An 18,335-nucleotide genomic window follows, 5' to 3' on the forward strand; every position below is an offset into this window, starting at 1 on the left:
CCTATTTATCAAAGGACACAGAGGTGTTATGCTGGGCTGACCTAGATCCTCAGGGAACCATAATGAATAAACACTATGGAATTCAAGGACATCAACTCATAAGGAATTAACATTTTACATTAATTTTAATGTGCTGGAATTTGAAAGGATCAGCATGAAGTGCTGATGATCTTCTCAAATTATACATAAACACACATGGAAATGAAATTTATTAATATTCTTATAAAAATTCTCAAGGCCATTAACATTCTGTATAACTCTCACTCATTCAAAAACATTTATTGAGCACCTATGGGGCGCCTGGGTGGTGGAGTTGGTTATGTTGGACTCGGCTTTGTCTCAGGTCATGATCTCAGGGTCCTGAGATCCAGCAAACCGCCTCCTCCCAGCTCAGCAGGGGTCTAGATGCTCAAGACTCTGTCTCCCTCATCCATTCCCCCTCCTCCACCCCATACTCTTTCTCTAAAATAAATAAATAAATAAATAAATCTAAAAAACCCCAAACAAACCCTCATTTATTGAGCATCCACTATGTGCTGGTCACTGTTATTAGTGCACTGAATAAAGCAAAGAGCAAAACCAAATTCTTGTCCTCGTGGAGTTTAATCCTAATGGGAGGAGATGGATGAAATGAATGAATAAACTATTAGAATATTACCAAGTGCTAAAGAACACACCACTTCTTTCCAAAATTAGGCTTTATCCAGAGGTGAGTCTATGTTCACATAAATAGGTAAGATGTTTACACAAATTCCCAGAAGGGAAAAGTGGACTATAACACAGCTTTATCAGGAAACAAAACTCTCCCTTCTGGATGTTCTGCGTAGGGCCTTTGCCTAACCTCTATCACTTACACTTTTTTTTTTTTTTTTGCAACTTGTAACAAAATGGCAGCAATAACACGGTCACTATGTATTAGCTAACACCTAACACTTTGTGTTAGGCACTGTGCTAGCAATTTGCATCTTTAATTCCCCAAACCATCCACCAAGGTAAGCATTTTTATTCCCACTTTCCAGACAAACTGTGTGTCAGAGAAGCAGTCACACACCCGTTAGTGGCAGACCTGAGGCTGGAATGGAGAAGACCGTCTCCAAAGTCCTTCTACACTATCACGGCAAAGTGATGAAGCACATGCAAAAAGACTGAAAAGGACCGGGGCTGCAACCTCAGTACGCGGGAACAGAGGAAGCGCAGGATAGAAAACCGCGGGGAACGCGCGGGGGTTCGAGCACGGAGAGATACCATCTGGAGACGGGGCCGGAAGTCGGGCCGCGGTTCCGGACCTCACGCCGGAAGTGGCTCGTCAGCGCCGCCGACAGATCCTCATCTAGAAAGGCGCTGTCGGGTTGAGCTGCCGGCGGTCCACGAGGTTCTCTGAGTTCGCTCCCTAGCGCCTCTGCAATTCAAAATGTCGCACCCATCCCCGAAAACTAAGCCTTCCAACCCCTGTAACCCCAGAGTCTTCTTTGACGTGGACATCGGAGGGGAGCGAGGTGAGCGGAAACTGATACTTGCGGAATGGCCCCGAGGAAGCTTCCCGGGATTCGGGGATTCCGACGGTCGTGTGCGATTCGGGCCAGGGGCTGCTCTGTGGTGCCGAGGGGATCGCCGCACAGACTGGACTGCGGGAACCAATCCAGGCTTCCGAGGCTGGGTCGAGCCAGCGCCCTTGTACCAATGCCATCGGTCCTACGGAAGTTTCTGGAAAGAATTTCTGGTTTCGGGATTGTGGCGGCCCTTACGTTTGTCTCTCCTGATTGGGTTGTACCTCCTCGCCACCTTGCACGATCAGGCAGGCATAAAATAAGATTATTTTATGTTTGCAGTGGGACGTTGAGAAAACTGATAGGCGTTTGTTGGGTTCTAGTCACGCCGTGCCCTATGCCACGCGACATACGTCAGCAGTTGCCAGAGTGTTCGTAAATTAAAGCGACTTTTGCGCGTTGATTTGTCTTATCACCAATTTTTAACTTAGCGGTCCCGTCAGATTAGCGTTTTCTGTGTTTTGGCATTGGGGGAAAATGAGCTCTGGGTAGCGATGTGGTTGCCTAGGCTATGTCAGCACTTCGGGAGCGCCAGAGGTCTTGTGAATTAGCATATTGCTTTGTAACTGAAATACTCGTTCTAGAACGGGTTAGAATTGTTAGCTGGGCTGTGTGAACGCGTGCAGACGGACACAGCAGGGTTCAGAGACCCCGTGGCTGATTATGGACACACACATGCATTTATATACACATTTATTTTGTTTTGAAATTAATGCGAGGTTTATTTTTAACCTGCCTTAGGAGTTGTCTGAAATGGGAACTTTTTCGTCTTTTGCTTCAGCCGCCACGTTAGGGAAATTGCAAAGAACACAAAAGCTACAGCTATACCCAAAACTCAGCCAAACCGAGCCACTCAAAGGATATTTGTTTTTCTCCTATTGGTTACTTGGTGGTTGGAATTTCTGAGTACAAGTAGAAGAAATTACTCAGAATTAAAAACCATTTGCATTTCATGGTGTCCCATATATGGTGCTAATCTGGCTTTGCATTTATGATCTTTTGTTACGATGTAGAAAAATAATTGTTTCAAATTCATCTAGTTACATGACACTTAACATTAGACCAATTTTGAATATTAGAAAAATGACCAAACAAGAGAACTTGGTATCTCAGTCACTATACTTTTACCAATCACTATACTTTTACCAATCGTCCTTTTGCATTTGCTTATGGTTGCTTGTTTTACATACTGATATGTTTTCGTTTTTTCTTTTAGTTGGTCGAATTGTCTTAGAATTGTTTGCAGATATTGTACCCAAAACCGCAGAAAATTTTCGTGCGCTGTGTACAGGAGAAAAAGGCATTGGACCCACCACTGGGAAACCTCTCCATTTCAAAGGATGCCCTTTCCATCGAAGTATGTGTAAATTTTTTAATCTGATTGTTCTAAATCTGTACCAATTAGAGAAGAAAATACTAAGTAAAGAGAAGTAAAGAGTGGAAGTTAAAAATGACTGTTAGTTTTAGGAGAATGCTCTGACATCTGAGACAACAGCTCAGTTTCATAAAGGTTGGGCTGTGAACAGTGCAATTATGAGAGGGTAGGTACTAAGGTTTACTTACAGAGAAATGGACTACCTAGCTTTACCAGTGCTCTAGCTCTTCACTCCTTTGGGATTAGATTGAGGAAAAAAGGGTGTGCAATGATAAAAAAGCAGACTTTAGATAGTTTGCCTGGTGGCAAAAAAGTTATAACTACCACTTTTGCAGGATTGCTTGGGAATGCTTGTAGCTGATAAAAATTCAGTGTCTTGTTGTGATACTTAATTAAAAGATGACTTCTCATAATGCTTATCACACCTTGTAATCATACCTTTGTTTAGTGATTATTTGATGCTTCCCCTAATAGACTGTAGGTTCTATGAATTCAAGAACTGTATCTTTTCACCATCTTGTGTTCAGCATGTAGTATAGTTACTGAGTGGATACTCAATAAATATTTGTTTAATGAATGAATAAGTTAAAATATAATCATGAGTAGTTCATTTATTAAAAGAAACTTTAGAAAAAACTAATATTGATTTTAAAATGTTTAAACTGTTGATTTATATTCATGTTTAATGAAGTACTAAAATATACTAATATAGTGTTTAGAAGAGTTGACACAGCAGGCCTGAGACTGCTGTCCTTGAAAAGGTTTGCTTGCAGCATGGCCATTAGCTGGAGTTAGGAACTTGGCACTGGAACCATTCCCTGAATCATAAAGATGGTTTACTGTGCCTGGATTATTTGTATAAGCACTTTGATTTATGCTGAACACCTGCTTTCCTTCTGGGAGTCTGGAATTTTGGTACATGCTGGGTGGAGAGTAACTGGATGATCCACCTTGAAAAACCTTGGGTTTACCTTGGTAACAACATTGTGCATATGTTGTAGCATTTTTTGTGCTGGGGAAAGAATGTACTCTCTGACCTTTCATGGGAGGGAGAGAGTATAAGGAAGCACATGGATTTCTCCAGACTCTTGTATCTTTTCCTTTTATCAACTAGCTGTGTATCCTTATTTTATTGCTGTAATACAACCAAATGCTGAGTCTCATGAATCCTAGGAAATTTCTGAACATTAGTGTTGTCTTGGGAACCTTTGACACCAAGTGATAATACTTGCTGAAGTACTCCCATTGTGGTACAACAATCTACTGGGAAAAATTGGTCTTATTTAATAGACATCAATGAGTCACACATGTCTAGCCATATGCACAATGAAAAACAGTTGCTGTACTTGAGGAATCAGTGTTGCCTGGAAGAGACAGATCATTATGATATATTTATAAAGTGGAGATAAAGTCAAGGTACTGTGGGAGAAAAATTTAAAAGATCCACCCGCAGAGTCTCAGTGACAGTTATATAGGGGAGGTACCATTTGAACTAATTCTTGGAGTATTAGTGAGTGATTAGTCAGTAAAAGTAGTTTGGATCCAGGCTATGAAAAGTCTCTTAAGAGTTTGGAGTTATGGGGGTGGGTGAGGAAAGAGAGGAGAGTTATAGGACTAGAGTCATGTTTTAGGAAGATTTTTTCTTACCACATGTTCATTAGTTAACATTGCTATAGTCATCTATATTTTAGTTTCTAATAGTTATTTTCCTTTTTTGTAGTTATTAAGAAATTTATGATTCAGGGTGGAGACTTCTCAAATCAAAATGGGACAGGTGGAGAAAGTATTTATGGTGAAAAATTTGAAGATGAAAATTTCTATTATAAGGTAAAGTAGACAAAAGTGAATGTTTATTGATCATAACAAAGGTTGTTATATGTCTGGGATACTGGTTGGATTAAGATAACCAGTAAATGTCTCAGGTTTGCATAGATTCTCCTTTTCTTGTAAAAGTTATCTTATTTGTGAATCTGCTCTTTAACATACAAAAATTTCATCCACTAATTTTATTTGGCAAAAATACGGTGGTCATGTCAGTGTGATCCAGGTTTACATACTGCATTAAAGCCAATGAGTTTTTATGAGTGACCACCACATAGCAAAATTGTTTCCAGGAAAAGTGTTCTCATTATCAGAAGGATGGTAACTTGTGCATTTTTATGCTTGAATTTGAAGAGCAACAAAACCATCGCTAATAACCAGGATGTCAGGGGATTTGCAAAATAGCGGATATGGTTAATGTCTAAGCTCCTAAAGGACATTAATGGAGCCTGTGCCTTCTTATCTTTATTGTCTCAAGATATAATTGGGCATATTGCATCATTCAAGTTATAAAAATGGACAGGTAAGTACAAAAGTGAAGTAATATCTTTGGAAATAAGGAATATGTGCAAGGTAATTGGGATAATTTGAAAAGAAAATGTTTCAGTCTTTTCAACAGTATTTATTGACTGCAGCTATTATGTATTTAGTACTGTCACTGGCACTAAGGAGCTTACAGAAGTGAACAGCTTGATAACAAGGAATTTATGATATTACAGGGAAGGCAAGATTAAAACACATGGGATAACTGGAGAATGATAATGTGTAAATAAATGCTAAATTGAGACTCTCTGTATATACCATAGGAGAAAGGTATTATTTATATGTTCCAGATTATTAGGGAAGATATTGAAGAGGAATGGGTACTGAAATTGGGCCTTGCAGGGTGGCCAAGATTTGGTTAGACAGGAACTAAAACATAGATTCCAGTTTGAATAAGGGATATAGGTAATAAAGACAAAGGCAATAGGAGGCTGAGGAAATGAAGTTAATATTCTCTTGGATACTGTGGGGAAAGCACCAAACTTTTGGAAAGGAAAAAGGGAAGCTGCCTCTGAAGGGGGAAAACTAAGATTATGTGATTAGCTTTGATCAAAAGAAAGGGGATTCTGTTGAAAAGACACATAGTTTTTGTCTTCTGCAAACTTGGTAGCCCTGAAAACTGAATTTTTTAGGTTGCAAGGGTACAAGGCATTTTCAGTGGGAAGATTAACATGAGCGTACAATGCATGACCCAACAAAGAATAATTTAGAAAGCCTAAGGATAAAAGTGGAAAGACAAAGAGATCTAGTTTCACAGCACTATAAACAGATTGATGCCAGATAGAAATTTGATATCAAGATGTATGTAGCAGTTTCTTTAGGTCATTCTCTGAAGAATGGTTCTCTGAAGATTCACCTGGGATGAAAGCCATAATATTTGGATTCCTTTGAGATTAGGAAAGTACCTAATGAATGTCCTACCTAAATTGACTATCCCATTAGTGTTCCCAGTTTATTATGCGTAAAGGAAGAATCATAACGTAGGCCCATAAAAATGGGAAGACTATTGAGTTCCTTTCAGAAAAGAGAACATTCATCATAAAGAGCAAAGTATAATCATTACAATTCCTTAATGCAGCATCTTAAAGTTGAGATAGAAGTATGTTCTCAAAATGGCCAATTTAGAAATCTAAATTATTTCTGTTCTTTATTTGGTTTCATGGTTTTTTTAAGTCTAAAAAGTGATTGAGTACCCCATGTTTGTGAATTAAAGGTTGCGGTTTATATAAAAACAACAACAACAACAACACTACATTGTTTGCTCTAAATGGTATTATAGCCTGTCCTAGTTTTATATGAATGGTCAGTAAAAGAGCAGTTCAGACTAGGACCTCTAACCTTGGTTTTCTTGCACTGATTTGTATTTCTACAGCATGATCAGGAAGGTTTATTGAGCATGGCAAATGCAGGCTGCAATACAAATGGTTCTCAGTTCTTCATCACAACAGTCCCAACTCCTCACTTGGATGGGAAACATGTGGTATTTGGCCAAGTAATTAAAGGAATGGGTGTGGCAAGGATACTGGAAAATGTAGAAGTGAAAGGTGAAAAGCCTGCCAAAGTAAGTAAAAAATTTCAGTGAAATACACTTATTACCTTAATTACTGTCTTAAAGAGATGTAAGTAGAGGGATCAGATGATTATTAGCTGGGAAGATGTTAGGATGACTTCTGGCACAGAAGCCTGGACCTTCAACTTTATCTTGGAACTTTTCTACAGTGAGAAAGATAAGGTTAGGGTAGTTTAAAAGGACATTTTTATTATTCCCACTTCAATTTTGGTGATTTTTTTGGGTAGGTTTCTTAACTCTTCTATACCTGCAAAACTTTGAATCAGTATGTACAAATACGTAGTAGGTAGAGGATAGGAAACCAAAAGTCCTTTTCAGACTCTGCTGTTTAATTGATGGTTTGGCCTTGATCTTGTTATTTAAATGTTCTGGGCATGTTTCCTCATCTTGTCAAAATTTCTTAGGGTTTAGACGAGATTATATAACTCTAAAGAACCTTGTGTTCTAAATGTGAAATCATAGTGGCCACAGTACTACCTAACCTAATTAGCAGGGCTGTGAGTGGGAATTGGAAATTGAAATACCTGCAGGAGATAGGCTGTCACCACTGTGTGAAAGAAATAGTGGAATTGAAAGGACATGCCTCACCTAAAGAAAATTACATAGAGAATGATAATATTTTCAACTTTCTTGAAAACTGAACTGCTGAATAGCTATAAAACCCCTTCCTAAAATAGTGTCATAATATTACTTGGAGTGAACATAAAGGGCAATATCAAGGGCATTTTTGTAATTTGAGCAGATAGATGAGACTTCTGTCAGTCTCATTTGAGAAGTGATTTGGACAGTGTTGTGCATGACTTAAAGCTGTATAGATTATAAACCCAGATTGCTTGTTTTTAATATCATTAATATGGTAGTACACCTCTACAATTTAGGATTATTTTTACAGTTGTGCGTTATTGCAGAATGCGGAGAATTGAAGGAAGGGGATGATTGGGGGATATACCCAAAAGATGGCTCTGGTGACAGTCATCCAGACTTCCCTGAGGATGCAGATATAGATTTAAAAGATGTAAGTACTTTCAGATTAGTCTTATTTTAATTATTAAAATTAGTACTAAAATTTTAAACTACTCATAAATCAATCTAAATGATAGAACCTAGCAACTAAAAGGAATTTTAGCAACTAAATTTTAGCAACTAAAATGCAACATATTTGTATTTTTTTATACAGGTAAATAAAATTTTACTAATAGCTGAAGATGTAAAAAATATTGGAAATACTTTTTTCAAATCTCAGAACTGGGAAATGGCCATTAAAAAATATACAAAAGTTTTAAGGTAATAAAATATTTTTAATAAATTAATTCTAAGAGCTTGTAAATTTAATTATAAACTGAAATTCAGAGTTGTTTATTGTCGTTTTGGCAAAATTGCTTTGCAAAATAATAACCAAGTGTGTTGAAATAGCTTCATTCCTTTGTTTCCTCTAGCTTCTTATTTTGAAAAATTTGAAGATACAGGAAAGTTGGAAGAATCATATATGAATACATCCATACCTTTACCTCTTTTCACTAATTTTTAACTCTTGCTATATTTGTTTTTGTAGAATCATTTTGAAAGGTTACTTTATCCCCAAGTAGTTGAGCAGGTAATTCCTAAGAAACTAAAACAGTGCTTCTACATAACCTTTTTTTATTTTTAGTATATGTGCTGCCGAAGCGAGCACACTTCTACATAACCTTGATATAATTGAAACACCCTGAAAATAACATTGATACAATAATATATCATCTAATACGTAATCCATATTCAAATTTCCCCAATTATTTAAAAAAAAAATTTTTTTTTTTAGTCCAGAGTCCATTATATCATTTTGGTTTTATGTCTCTAGTCTGTTATCTTTAGTAGTCTCTACATCAGGTTTTTTTATTCATAGGTATCTGTGGAGTCTTAAGTCAGTTGTCTTATTGAATACCATCTATGTTTATTTGATTACTTCCTCAAGATTAGTTTGTTAAATATTTTGGCAAGAGGACTTAAATCTGTGGTGAATATTTCCTGTGATATCACATCCTGAAGGCACACGTCAGTTTGGCCTATTTTGAGTTTTGGCACTTGGTTAAAGAGGTGTCAGCCAGACACTTGTGTCATAAAGTTACCTTTTCCCTTTTGTAAATAATAAGTACTTTGTGAGATGATCCTGTGAGACTGTGAATATCCAGTTCCTAACCTTTCATTCGGTGGGTTTTAGCATCATTGAAGATACTTCAATTACTATACTGGTCGCAGAACTGATTTTCTAATTTTATCATTCATTCTACAGTTCTTATCTTGCATTCTAATGTTTAAAAGCGCCTCCTCCCTCTCCTTATTCCTTTTTATTTATTTATTTATTTAAAAGGTTTATTTATTTATTTGACAGACAGAGATCACATGTAGGCAGAGAGGCAGGCAGAGAGAGAGGAGGGAAAGCAGGTTCCATGATGAGCAGAGAACCTGATGCGGGGCTCGATCCCAGGACCCTGAGATCATGACCTGAGCCGAAGGCAAAGGCTTTAACCCCCTGAGCCACCCAGGCGCCCTCCTTATTCCTTTTTAGTATTATTATATTACCTGTGGATTTTTTTTAGGTCACACTGTTATATCATTCTCTTTGATGTTCAAAGGGTTCCAGATTTGTCCAGTGGAAGCCTCCTTTCCTATATCCTTTGGACATGTTCCTATTAGTCTGTGAGCACTTGCTTGCTTTCTGGCACAAGGTGTTTCAGGTTCATCTTTTACTTAACTTTGTTTCCAGATCTGGTATTAGCAGTTTCTCCAAGGAGCCCCCGTTCTGTTTATAGGGAGATGGATTTTAGAAACCAGATTCTGAGGGCCAGGTGTGCCCATCATTTCTGGGCCCTTTTCTGTGGGTAGTGCCAGTTGCCTCATTCAGTTCCTTTTCCTAAGGTGAGAGTCTTGGCCCAAACATACTTAGGTTGGAAAGTACATAATGGAGACCTGAGCTTTAAGAATTGGAAAGTGTTAGTAGTGCATAATTATCTTTAGATTTGGAGAATGCTGTTCAATAGGTTTCTTTGACACTTTGTGAAAAAACTGAAACAAATATTTATTTTCTTAAGAAAAATAAGAATATTAATATTAGCATTTGATGAGTTTTTTATATCAGAAATGACATAACATTTTTTGACATAGTTGAAGGAGCAGAGTATGTTCTATGTGGCATTACATGCTACCTTTATTAATGTATTCTCCAGGTATGTGGAAGGTTCAAAGGCTGTTATTGAGCAAGCAGATAGATCGAAGCTACAACCTATAGCTTTAAGCTGTGTGCTGAATATTGGTGCTTGTAAACTGAAGATGTCAAATTGGCAGGGAGCAATCGACAGTTGTTTGGAGGTAAGTCTCTTTTGACGTCAGTTTTTGAAGGAGTGGAATTATGATACATCAACTTGAACAAAAGCAATTTTATGTATATTAATATATTTTATTACAGAGGACCAAATGAGACTTGATGAAGCATAATTAAAACTCATATTATCTCTATTTTGGACCTTCAGTTCTTCCTGTTAATTTATTTAGCTGATAACATTATGTAACTTTTAATAATCTATGAAGATACTTTTCGTCAGAGCACATGTATCAGCTCCTTTGTTCATTGAACATACTGAGCACCTGTTGCATGTAAGGCATTGGAATATGGTTGCAGAGCCTGTCAGACTTGGTGTTTTTGTTTGACTTCTGTCACTAACTTTGTAATCTTGGTTAAGTCCTGATTTTAGAGTCTTAACATCTTTATTTTAAATGAAAATAACCCTTCCCTCACAGGATTGTTACAAAGATTATATAACATATGTAAACCGATTAGCACAGGTGTTGGGTACATGTTAAGCACCTAATAGAGATGAGGTGCTTTAATTAAAAGACTCATACTCTTAAGGAACTTTTTATTTGGCTGATGAGGGAGTATGTTTTAATTTAGGGTCATCAGGACTTGTACAGGAAAATGGATACTGCTGGAACACACCGAGATCATCTGTCTTTATGGGGACATCCAGGAATACTAACTGATGAAACTACATAGGTGGCAGCATTACCTCCTTAAATAGAACAATTATGACACTCTCCCTATTGCACAGTTGAAAAATTTTCCAAACTAAACTATATATTTAGAAAGATCATCTCCAGTAATTTTTATGTATATTGCTCATTAAGCTATGCCCAGAGCAAGTAGAAATAAAATAAGATCTGGGGCATTTAGTTGGTTCGGTTGGTAGACCATGTGACTCTTCCATCTTGAGGTTGTAAGTTCTAGCCCCTTGTTGGGTGTCAAGATTACTTAAAATTAAAAAAAAAAAATCCTAATTTGGTTAGATAGGTAGAGTAAGGGATAAAAGTACATTTAGAAGAGAGCATATAACAGAGGAAAAAACTTATCCAAGGAAAAGATGGGTCTTCACTCTGGATTTCTTTCATTTTTTTAAAGTAGGCTGCACACCCAGTGTGGGGCTTGAACTCATGACCCCGAGATCAAGAGTAGCATAGTCTCGACCAAATCAGCCTTGTGCCCCAACTCTGGATTTCTTTTTGACCTTTGTGAACTAGATAATACACCTTTTTCAGTAAAATCTTAGTATTGTCCTTTAGAAGATGTGAAGTAAAATTATTTCTAAAATGTTTATTTCAAAGGACAGACCTGTTCAACTTTACTCACACTCCTAAAAAAACCCTGTAGGTTTCAAGTAAAAGAGTGTAACAAATTTTTTATTCATAATAGTATTCTCTTAGCATTTAGGATCTAATCAGGAGATAGAAACTATAGAATAATTTGAAAAGAGAAACTTTAATATAAAATAAGAGGGGATTAGAATAATGAAGGGAATGGCTAATGAAGAAAATTCTAAAGAATACGGGAAAGCAGATACATACATCTCCTATATATGGAGCAGTCACTTCCCCTTGTGGAACCCACAAGGAAGAGGCTCCTCTTGACAGCACCTAGGCTGAGAACCTGATGTCCTGATCCCTCTGGGGAGGGAGCGGCTGTGATTTACTAGATGGCAGAGAAGTTCATTGGCTGCCATGCTTATGGGACTACGCTATAGTGCTTGGGTAAGTTGCCTGTGTGAGCTGCTGTGTGCTGTTGACCAAGCTCAATGCTGAAGCCTTTGAGAAGTGCACTGCAACGTGGAAGAGAAATAGCTTTTCTTGTCTGTATCCCTTTAGCGCCCTCTACTGACAAAAAGTAACGTGCCTGCTGACAGAAGAAATTTACAGGGTCTATCTAGGTCCATTATTATCACAGAGCAGTAAAGGGTTGATTTGGAGTTGACCAGCAGTAAACTGAAATTTAGTATATATATTTAATGATATTTGGGTAAAAATACTAATTTTACAATTTTTTGTAGGCTCTTGAATTAGACCCATCCAATACCAAAGCATTGTATCGTAGAGCTCAAGGATGGCAAGGATTAAAAGAATACGATCAAGCACTGGTAAAATTTTGTTCTACATTTTAATATTTTTAGATGACCACCTTCATAAATCATATATCTAATATTTCTTTAAATGTTTTTTTTTTTCAATTAAAGGCTGATCTTAAGAAAGCTCAGGAGATAGCACCAGAAGATAAAGGTAAGTTGGCAGTGTTTACGGTAAAAGTTCATTTTGTCTTGTTAAGAATATATCTTTATGAACCACTGTATTCTATGCCACTTAGATATTTGTTCAACAGATACTACATAATGACTCTTACTGGCACTGATCATACTGCTGTGAACAAATCTTGTTCCCTGCCCTCAAAAGAGCTTACATTCTAGTTTTTCTTCGGAATACTGATTTTCACATACCCAAATACTTTTCTGTCTTCTTATTTGAGATCTGGTTCCTATTACTGTAATGCCACCTGAAAGCACAGCGTTAAAAGCTACAGTATTTATCATGAATTTAATGTCTGGGACCATTCCTTAAGCTGAATGAAGCCATAGTACAAGTTTTCTAGTTACTGCATGTATATTTTAGGAATGCTTTGCAAAGTTAGGACACAGATTAGTTTGTTTTTCAAATATGCCTGCTACAAAGAGTGATACGAGCTCTAGATAATAAAATATATCTTCAATCTCTCACTGCTGAAGTGAAAGAGGCGAGGCACTTAATTGCCTTCTCTCATGGGGAGAGAGAAGGCAAATCTACATATAACTTAGACTTCTCTCAAATGGACAATCTTCTAAAATTGTTTCATGGTTTTTGTTTATGTGATTGTTTTGTCAGTAAAATATTCTGTTAATTGAGCTCAGTTACTGTACAGAGAAGAGTTGCATCAGTGGGGAGAATTATCCTATTTAAAGACATTAGTTGTTAAGCATCCTAATTTTTTGGATATTTTGAGAAATAACCCCTATTATGTATTTATTTTACAGCTATCCAGGCAGAGTTGCTGAAAGTCAAACAAAAGATAAAGGCACAGAAAGATAAAGAGAAGGCAGCATATGCAAAAATGTTTGCCTAATAAATTGTTTTTACTTAAATATGCATTGATTATTGTATAAAGGCAATAAGAAAATTTAAAGGTTTTTGTCTGTTATATATGATCCCTGATGTGTTTCCTTTGCTACTTCAGTTTTCCATTGTTTACAAGTTTAGGAATACTGAAAAAAGCTCACTCTTAATAAAACAGTGTTACAAAATACAGTGAGGTTTGATTTTTTTAAAAAATGGCTGTCTGCATTAATCACAAAGAATAATGGTGTCCAGCTCTAAACTCCTAAAAACACATCTTGCTGAGTAAACAGATTAAAGCTTGTTTATATACTGTTTCCCTCAATTCTCTGATGTATTTCTATGTAGTTGGTTTTGCTGGTGTTTTGTACCTATGTACAGAAGATACTTAGGGGTCGGTAAACTTTCTCCAGAAGGCCAGATATTTTAGGCTTTGTGAATCATTATCATCTGTCATAACTACTCATTTCTGCAGTTGTAGCCACAGACCATGTAAACCATTGGGCATCACTGTGTTCCAGTAAAACTATTCATGAGAAAAGTGGTAGGCTGGATGCTAACTTCTGGTCTAGACTCTGTATTTATATTTGATAAGTCAAATCTACATTGAAGGGTAGTAGTGTATTTGCTGTTCGTACTGAATCTTTGAGTAATTGTAGAGGTAAAGCTATGTCATTTGTAAAGTTTTATGTAGGAGGAATATTCATAATTTTTTATGGGACAATTTTAGGTATAAGTATAAAATTTTTATTTCACTGGTGATTTTATGAACATTCTGATCAGTAATACGCAGTAAAATATTTTGACAGCTGTTGACTTCTAAACTTTAAAGTTAGCTTGTCATACATTTTAAAGAAACTATCAAACGTGACTGCAAATGCAATCAGTTGCAGTTTACATTCCATTGTAAGCAGGTCCTCCACCACCTTCGGGTACCACCCAGTTAATATTTTGACTTGGGTCTTTAATATCACATGTTTTACAGTGCACGCAGTTCTGAGCATTTATCTGTAACCGAAATCCATCACCTTGTTCCAAAGGTACAAATTCATAAACTCCTGCAAGGAAAAATAAATAATACTGTGAATTAGCTAACTATTTTAACTTTTAAAATTCAAAAGTAGAAACTGAAGTCCTGGAAACAGTAGCTACAGAAACCTTGAAGGTTTGTTTTCTGAATGTCTACCCACAAAGAATATTATGAAGATCTTGGTGTGTGCTATTGCTATTAGTGTAAATTAAATATGGATAAAAGCAGAAGATACATCAGTATTTGGCTGAGTTAGTCTTATTAAACAAGGGAACAACTGAGCAATTTTTGGGTTCCAGCTTTATGTGTGTGTTACAACTGAAAAGACAAATTAGATGCAGTCCTTACCCCTCAAAGAATTTACAAACCAGTGTAAGTTCAGATGATTTTAAGACGTCAAAAGGTCAAGGTCCCTGTGCTCAGAGTTTACATTCTAAATCTAGTCCCTGCAGAATATACTGATTTTCATATATCTGCCTACTATTCTGCCATATCATTTGAGATCTGGATCCTGTTATAATTCTAGTTGAAAGTTCACCTTAAAGGATACAGTATACATGGTGAATTTAATTTCTGGGACCACTTTTTGAGCTGAATGTGGCTATACCCTAATATTTTAGTATTTGTGTAGGAGCAGACATGAGAAATGATTTAAGTCATGTAAACATGAAAAGAGATATTTGGTGTTCCATAATCCTTAGTCTGAAGTAGGATAGGGAAAGGCTTTTTTTTTTTTAACTTTCTGACCCAGAGATCAAGACCTGAACTGAGATCAAGAATCAGCCACTGACTGAGCTATCCAGGCACCACAAGAAATGCATTGAGAAATGTCAACTGAATTAGGCTTACCAAAAATTCCCTATTATTTTAGCATTACTAGAATAAAAATCATAAAAATGAGTTTTCTAATGGAAGCTGGATGTAGGGGGTCATTTGCAATTTTCATGCAATGGAAGGAGAAATTTCTTAAAATAATGGAAGCGTATTTCCAACATGGTGTAAACAAATACGTGTTTTTTAGGAATGGATGGAAATCACAATACTGACCTGCAGGGCAGAATCGCTGCTCTGGTCCATCATATATTGACAGATTTCTATTTACAGGAACACTGTCGTCCTTTAAGGTTAAATGTGCTGGCTGGTCGTGTTCATGATTAGTACCACTCAGAGCCACAGATGACAAAAGGTCAAAACTGATCTGTCCATCGGGTTTTGGATACTCGATAGGTGTGCAGTCCTTGGCTGGCTTGAGCTGATCAGAGTCTGAACCTTGAACAGTTTTGAGTAAGATTTTGAATAAAAATATGATCTTAATGTAAAAGTACTTTCTTAAACATTTTTATGAAAATGTGAAAATATTATACCAAAGAAGTAAGACTTTAGTCTCTTATAGTAATGATAAATGATTAAAGATACTGAATTTATTATTGCTCAAAAAAAACAAGTTTGAAACATTAAATTCACTTTATTAATTAGTGGATCCTATTCATGAGATTAAAAGAAAAATAAACAATTTTTTTAAGTAAACTCTACCCTCAACATGAGGCTAGAACTCACGACCCCAAGATAAAGAGCTGCATGCTGTACCGAATGAGTTAGCCAGGCACCCCCTATTCATGAGTAGCATGAGTAGTTAATGATTATAATATTCATACTCAAATATGTTGGAATTACCTTTATGTTTTAGAGTCCACGGCTCCATTCCTCTAAATATCCAGTAAAAGACTCCAGTGTAAATCATCCCACCATATACACCCAGTACTCCATGGCAGGATGGTCTTATATTTCTAACCGTATATAGCTCTTTCCACACCCATGATTTCTTTATATTGTCTTCATACTCAGTTACATGAAGTCCTTTTATTAAAAACATGAAATGTATCAAATTACCTTAAGGGAGTATAAAATACTTTATTATCAAGGTATTTTACTACTGAAATATCTGATAAGTGAATCTTAAATTTAAACAAGTGGTCGTATAAGACCCCACGCTCGAAGAATCTTCATGTACAAATGTTGGCATCTTCCAAAAACACAGCCATTTGATATATGTTAATAGATGGTAAGGTATTTGATTTCTTAAATTCAGTATTAAAATTCAGTGAACCTGAAAATGTTACTTAAGAGTTCATGCTACACATAAAAGTGAGAAGTTTTTATAATTGATTAAATGAAACACTTCTGCCTGTTAACAGGTTGAACTATGTCCTGCAAAGAGATTATCTTCAAGTCCTAACCCTCAGTTATCTCAAGACGGGTCAGAAGAGGGTCACTGTAGTTGTAATTAGATGAGGTCATACTAAATTACGGTGGGTCCTTCCTTAATCCACCAATTGGTGCCTTTATGAGATACACAGAGGAGAGAGGAGAAGACGGAAGGAAGAGATCAGAGTTATTCTGCCACAGGCCAAGGAATGTTGGGCTATCAGAAAGCTGGGAGGGCAAGAAAACTAAAGACAGAAGAGAGTAACGTCCTATCAACACCTTAATTTTGAACTGTTAATCTACAGAACCCAGGATAAATTTCTGTTGTTTTACGCTGCCCAGTTTGTGGTACTTTGTCGTGGCAGCCCTAGGAAGTTTATAACAATACCGAAACAGAACATGCATTTAATATTTAATGGGACAAACTGGTTCTTCCTTTTAACAAACTAAACTCTATGGTGTCTATACACTTTCCAGTCATTGTTTTCTGTTCCATTCCCTTTCCCTCAAGGCTTTTTTTTTTTTTTTAAAGATTTTATTTATTTATTTGAGAGAGAGACAGTGAGAGAGAACATGAGTGAGGAGAAGGTCAGAGAGAGAAGCAGACTCCCCGTGGAGCTGGGAGACCGATGCGGGACTCGATCCCGGGACTCTGGGATCATGACCTGAGCCGAAGGCAGTCGTCCAACCGAGCCACCCAGGCATCCCTCCCTCAAGGCTTTAATGCTCTGGTCTTTGGTGACCTACTTGCTCCAGTACTTGTCTGTGTGCTGCTATTCTGTGTACATGAGGTGCAAGTACAGCTTGTGGTCCCAACAAGGAAAGCTACTTGGCAAGAAAATGAGAAAATAAAGTTCCACTACTCAGCAAGTACATTCCGTCTTACCTATTCTGTTCTCCATGAAGTGGCCTCCTCCCTTTTCCATGCTCTACCTATCGCCCTCCTCTCCCATACCCTGTGCCTCCATTTCTTCAAAGAAATTTGAAGGCATAATCAAGTTTCATACTTCTACCTGGAAGAACATTTGTTATTTGGAATTCTAGGTAATTAGGTTTATTTATCAAATATCTACCGAGTTGCTACTGTGTGCCACGGACTTGGGATTCATAGTGAACAAAGTCTCCACTCTCTTGGGAGTTTATCCAAGAGGCAGGAGACAAAGTTGATATGCCAAATTATATGCCAACAGGGGGAAAATACTCCAGAAAAACGAAACAAAACTGGGGGACGGGAAGGGGTGGGAGTACTTTGTGTGCGTTGCAGATTAACTGGTATGGTCCATATAAGGCCACCATGAGAGAGTGGTATTTGAGCAAAGGTGAAGGGAATAAGGGGGTCATCTGTGAGTAAAGACCAGGAGATGGTCTTTGTAGTAAAGAAGCCAATGTGGCTGGAATGGAGAGTAAAAAGAGATGAAATCAGAGGACTGAGAAAACTTAGGCTTTTATTTAGAGAAAAACTGAGAATTACTGAAGGGTCTTCATAGATTAAGGGTTTAGGGAGTCATAGGTGTTAGCTCTTACTCTCCACCAGAGCAGAAGGATCACATCTTTGCCTGTGCTTGCAAAGCCTGCAAAGGAAAAGGTACTGCTGGATTCTGCAGTCTGCAAAGCTGTTCTGTTTTCAGACTGCAGATACATCAGTAGGTATGAGTATATGAGACATACAAAATGTAACAAAGTACTGTCAAACTTGAAATGATTTCTTTTTAAAAAAATTTTTTAAAAATTTGTTTATTTAAGCAATCTCTATACCCAATATGGGGGCCCAAAGTCATGACTCCGAGATCAAGAGCCACA

At 37.0% G+C, this 18,335-nt stretch overlaps 2 protein-coding genes across 3 annotated transcripts in view; one reads left to right on the plus strand and one right to left on the minus strand.

The window, feature by feature from the left end:
• The first annotated feature begins 969 nt into the window (after positions 1-969).
• PPID (peptidylprolyl isomerase D) lies at positions 970-13,608 on the plus strand. Of its 2 annotated transcripts, XM_059374539.1 has the most exons (10): positions 973-1,496; positions 2,764-2,904; positions 4,643-4,749; positions 6,659-6,847; positions 7,749-7,871; positions 8,034-8,140; positions 10,060-10,201; positions 12,211-12,297; positions 12,394-12,436; positions 13,222-13,608. In XM_059374539.1, exons 1-10 carry the CDS (start codon positions 1,412-1,414, stop codon positions 13,308-13,310), a joined length of 1,113 nt encoding a protein of 370 aa, XP_059230522.1. In that variant the 5' UTR covers positions 973-1,411; the 3' UTR covers positions 13,311-13,608. The 2 variants fall into 2 exon arrangements, with proteins under 2 accessions (XP_059230514.1, XP_059230522.1); XM_059374531.1 differs by lacking the exon at positions 13,222-13,608 and having other exon boundaries at positions 970-1,496; positions 12,394-13,214.
• Positions 13,609-14,031: 423 nt separating this feature from the next.
• ETFDH (electron transfer flavoprotein dehydrogenase) overlaps positions 14,032-18,335 on the minus strand; it is a 29,472-nt gene continuing 25,168 nt past the window's right edge. The window contains exons 11-13 of the mRNA XM_059374520.1: positions 16,005-16,187; positions 15,378-15,599; positions 14,032-14,358 (exon numbers count right to left, since the gene is read on the minus strand). Coding sequence (XP_059230503.1) covers positions 14,195-14,358; positions 15,378-15,599; positions 16,005-16,187 — 569 coding nt within the window. The 3' untranslated portion in view covers positions 14,032-14,194. The remainder of the gene's footprint in view (positions 14,359-15,377; positions 15,600-16,004; positions 16,188-18,335) is intronic.

This window comes from Mustela nigripes, chromosome 1, assembly GCF_022355385.1.
Source record: "Mustela nigripes isolate SB6536 chromosome 1, MUSNIG.SB6536, whole genome shotgun sequence".
Classification (NCBI taxonomy): domain Eukaryota; kingdom Metazoa; phylum Chordata; class Mammalia; order Carnivora; family Mustelidae; genus Mustela; species Mustela nigripes.

Excerpts from the sequence above, each read along its gene's own strand:
- PPID (XM_059374531.1), top strand. The coding sequence starts at position 1,412 with ATGTCGCACCCATCCCCGAAAACTAAGCCTTCCAACCCCTGTAACCCC. Across the intron at positions 2,905-4,642 it reads AGGATGCCCTTTCCATCGAA|TTATTAAGAAATTTATGATT; the intron begins GTATGTGTAAAT and ends CCTTTTTTGTAG. Across the intron at positions 12,298-12,393 it reads AAGAATACGATCAAGCACTG|GCTGATCTTAAGAAAGCTCA; the intron begins GTAAAATTTTGT and ends TTTCAATTAAAG.